Source organism: Aulonocara sp. 'chitande type north' Nkhata Bay, linkage group LG8, assembly GCF_057382095.1.
Source record: "Aulonocara sp. 'chitande type north' Nkhata Bay isolate Kocher_YH1m ecotype deep benthic linkage group LG8, A_spYH_male_GT1.1, whole genome shotgun sequence".
Taxonomy (NCBI): domain Eukaryota; kingdom Metazoa; phylum Chordata; class Actinopteri; order Cichliformes; family Cichlidae; genus Aulonocara; species Aulonocara sp. 'chitande type north' Nkhata Bay.
This window is the reverse complement of record NC_141351.1, coordinates 8,119,347-8,122,721: the sequence shown is the minus strand read 5'-3', so window position 1 is coordinate 8,122,721 and position 3,375 is coordinate 8,119,347. Positions and strand designations below refer to the sequence as shown.

At 42.2% G+C, this 3,375-nt stretch overlaps 1 protein-coding gene across 1 annotated transcript; it reads left to right on the top strand.

Moving 5' to 3' along the window:
- Positions 1-312: 312 nt before the first annotated feature.
- Positions 313-3,126, top strand: dlx3b (distal-less homeobox 3b). Its single transcript, XM_086303165.1, has 3 exons — positions 313-836; positions 1,679-1,863; positions 2,145-3,126. Exons 1-3 carry the CDS (start codon positions 494-496, stop codon positions 2,460-2,462), a joined length of 846 nt encoding a protein of 281 aa, XP_086159291.1. The 5' UTR covers positions 313-493; the 3' UTR covers positions 2,463-3,126.
- The last annotated feature ends 249 nt before the right edge of the window (positions 3,127-3,375 follow it).

The window sequence follows — 3,375 nt, the reverse complement described above, 5'->3', positions numbered from 1 at the left end:
TGTTGAAGCACCACGACCCCACTATGCAGCCTGTAGAGCAATTGGGGAGAAAACTGGGCCTTTGGTTTAAGTTTGAACACAGTCTCTAAATGCAATACTTCACGTTTCACACGTGAACAAGTAAATTCAAATGTAAAGGGAACGAAAAAACTCGGGGCAATGGGCTATGTGTGCACATATGCGCTCTTAGCTAAAGGCTGGCTTTCGCCAAGGCTTCGCCCGGAGCGCAAAGGAGGAGGAGGAGAGGGGGCAGTGGAACCAATAGGAAGCCAGCACTAGCTCAGTTCTTTAAAACTGTGTCACAGGGGCAGAGCAATGCCACAACCAAGTTTCTGCAGCTGGAAGAGTTTCAGTGGACTATAGGCTCGTCACAGTCGTGCGTTCAAAGAGCGCGCACACAGCAGTTCTGCGTCGCGAATTTGCTTTGCACAATCCGCAGAAGAAAGGATCCACCAGTGGACTTTCTTTATTCTGGGGGGGGACTGCTTTCAGAATGAGCGCCGGACAGACGTACGAGAAGAAGATTGCGAGTATTTTGACCGATCTCCCAGGATCTATGAGTTGCCATCCGAACTCCAAGGACTCCCCTACTCTGCCCGAGTCGTCCGTGACGGACATGGGCTACTACAGTGGACAGACGGCCCACGGCCATCATGAATATTATCAGAGTCAGCCGTACGGGCAGCCCATGAACTCTTACCATCACCAGTTTAATCTGAACGGAATGGGAGCTGCTGGAGCGTACGCCACCAAATCTGAATACCCATACACGAATGGCTACAGACAGTACGGACATTACAACAGAGATCACCTGCAAGCTTCACCTCCGGGCTCAGGTAAATGAAGAGATAATCACAGGCTGTGTTTTGTTTTGTATATCTCCAGTGTGCATAATGTGATCTACGCCAACTTTAAATCTAATCACTTGTTTCCCTCTTGCATGATCTGGTTGGACATTTTTTAAAAAGAGGTATCCCTCATAGCAAGTTACATTTCATTATAAACTTTATTTCCTATTTGAATGCCAACTTGGCGCACATTTTGTCATTTTGATTTGATAACAATTGGTAGATATCCAAGTAATCCAAACATAAAAGTATTACAAATATAAAAGCAACGTGGTGCTCACTGATTATTTTATTTCTTGTGCAGTCATGCGTAAAAGATAACATTTGTCCAGTGGTAGTGTGCCGTTTTATGCTACTGTAGTGTTATAATTGCCTACCCTGGACTGAAACAGCAATTAATAGGTATGCATAAACTGGTATGGGTTAGATGGTAATATATTCACTTCATAAATTTTAATGTTACCAACGTTTAACCTTTGAAGTGAAATGCAAGTTTAGACAAAAATATTTTTTTGAACCGTGAACAGTTTGGTTTCCTTCTTTGCCTCCGATGTTCTTACTAAAGTGCCATACTTGTGTTTTCAACTGAGGAGATTTTTATTATTATTATTTTGATTTAGGAAAATTATTCTCAGTTGTTGTTTTTCCCCCTCCCTGGCTAAATTCCCATATCGCCAAATGTCTTACTACCGTGAGACTGCTACCGTTTTGTTTGTTTTTTAAATTTTATTTTCCTGGTGTTTCATGTTTAAGCCTTTGAGGCCGTTCGAAGTTCTATTCAGTGATCAATATTTATTTATTTATGTGTGTATATATTTATTTATTTGCAGTGAAAGAGGAGCCAGAGCCGGAGGTTCGTATGGTAAATGGAAAGCCGAAAAAGATTCGCAAGCCGAGGACGATCTACTCTAGCTACCAGCTTGCTGCTCTGCAGAGACGCTTCCAGAAGGCACAATACCTCGCCCTGCCTGAAAGAGCGGAGCTGGCGGCTCAGCTTGGCCTCACTCAGACGCAGGTAAGCCACCTGTAAACACCTCACATTTTCCAAATGATCAGCGCTTTAAAGTCACGTGAATTAGGGTTTCCCCAGTATGGCCAATAATGTAACCTTTAATAACACCCTGGTGCGTAATTACGCACAGCATATATGCTTTTTGTGTCTGCACTGGATATCCCTAATTTAGGTAAACGATTAAAAATTAAATGCGCTGCTATCCTGAAGTTAAACACTCTTTGAATAAACTAGAATCACAAACATTTTAACATAACAGTTAATGCTGATCCTCTGATTCGTAGGTCAAGATCTGGTTCCAGAACCGGAGATCCAAGTTCAAGAAGCTGTACAAAAACGGCGAGGTTCCCTTGGAGCACAGCCCCAATGCCAGCGACTCCATGGCCTGCAACTCCCCGCCATCTCCCGCTGTCTGGGACAACAGCAGCACCCCTCAGAACACCCCGATCAGCAGACCTCAGGTGCCGCAGCCGACGCACAGTTCATCGCCGCCGTACCTGGAGGATTATAATAACCACTGGTACCAGCAGGGATCACACCTACAACACCCGGGAGCCGTGCACCACCCAGTCCCGCAGCAAAGCGTGGGAGCTGTTTATTAACACTGACTCAAGAGCAGATTTCTGTCTTCGGTTTTATTTCAAGCGAGGTCTCTCCACAATGACTCTGCAGAGAAAACGATGACTGGACCGGGAGACAAACCTGAGATGAAACATTGCTGTGGTTTTTTTTTTTGTTTTTTTTTTAGATGATCAAGAATGTTTCAGAACTGGGTTTCCATTCACAAAAGCACATAAGGGATTTCTGATCACTTGTGGCAGCATATTTAACGGACATCTGGCGTGTTTTTAAATTATTTATCGCTTCAGTTTTTTCCTTACCTTCTTTTGTAAATGAATAAATGGTAAATATGCAAGTTTTTTTTAAATAAATAAGATGCCTATACACAAACCGAATAATAGCAAAAAGAAAAACAGAAAAACAAAACAAAAAACAAAACTGTGCGGTTGATCCATGCTACATCAAATCTTGTGGGTTTGTAGAGAGCGCTCAAAACAACTCAGGTCATATTTATATGGATTTGTACAAAATGTCGAAGGCTGTAAATATGTGTTTATATGCAGAACCACTATGATCATATTTGTTCAAACGGAACGACTGCACTGTGGTGCTTTCAAAAACCTTCTTTGTTTTTTGTTTTTTTTATATTCATGTAATTAGTCCACTTGTTGCCTTCCTGTCAATTGAATAAAGGTGTTAATTGTACGTGGTGTGTGAAGCCCCTTTCATAAAGAGCCTGTCGAGAGACGCACTGGAAAACCGTGCACACATCTCAGTGTTTTCAGTTTATGTCACCTTAAACTGCGACGCATTTTCAAACCAGTTTGAACTGGATTGAACTGTGGAAGATTTATTTGCACTGGAAGCAGACATTATAATTACAGCTTATACGGACATTTGTAAAGAACAACAAATATGCAAGCGGTAGCCTATGCTTTAAATGTATATTTAATA

Coding starts and splice junctions, on each gene's coding strand:
- dlx3b (XM_086303165.1), top strand. CDS start 494: ATGAGCGCCGGACAGACGTACGAGAAGAAGATTGCGAGTATTTTGACC. Junction 837..1,678: donor AGCTTCACCTCCGGGCTCAG/GTAAATGAAGAG, acceptor ATTTATTTGCAG/TGAAAGAGGAGCCAGAGCCG. Junction 1,864..2,144: donor TTGGCCTCACTCAGACGCAG/GTAAGCCACCTG, acceptor TCTGATTCGTAG/GTCAAGATCTGGTTCCAGAA.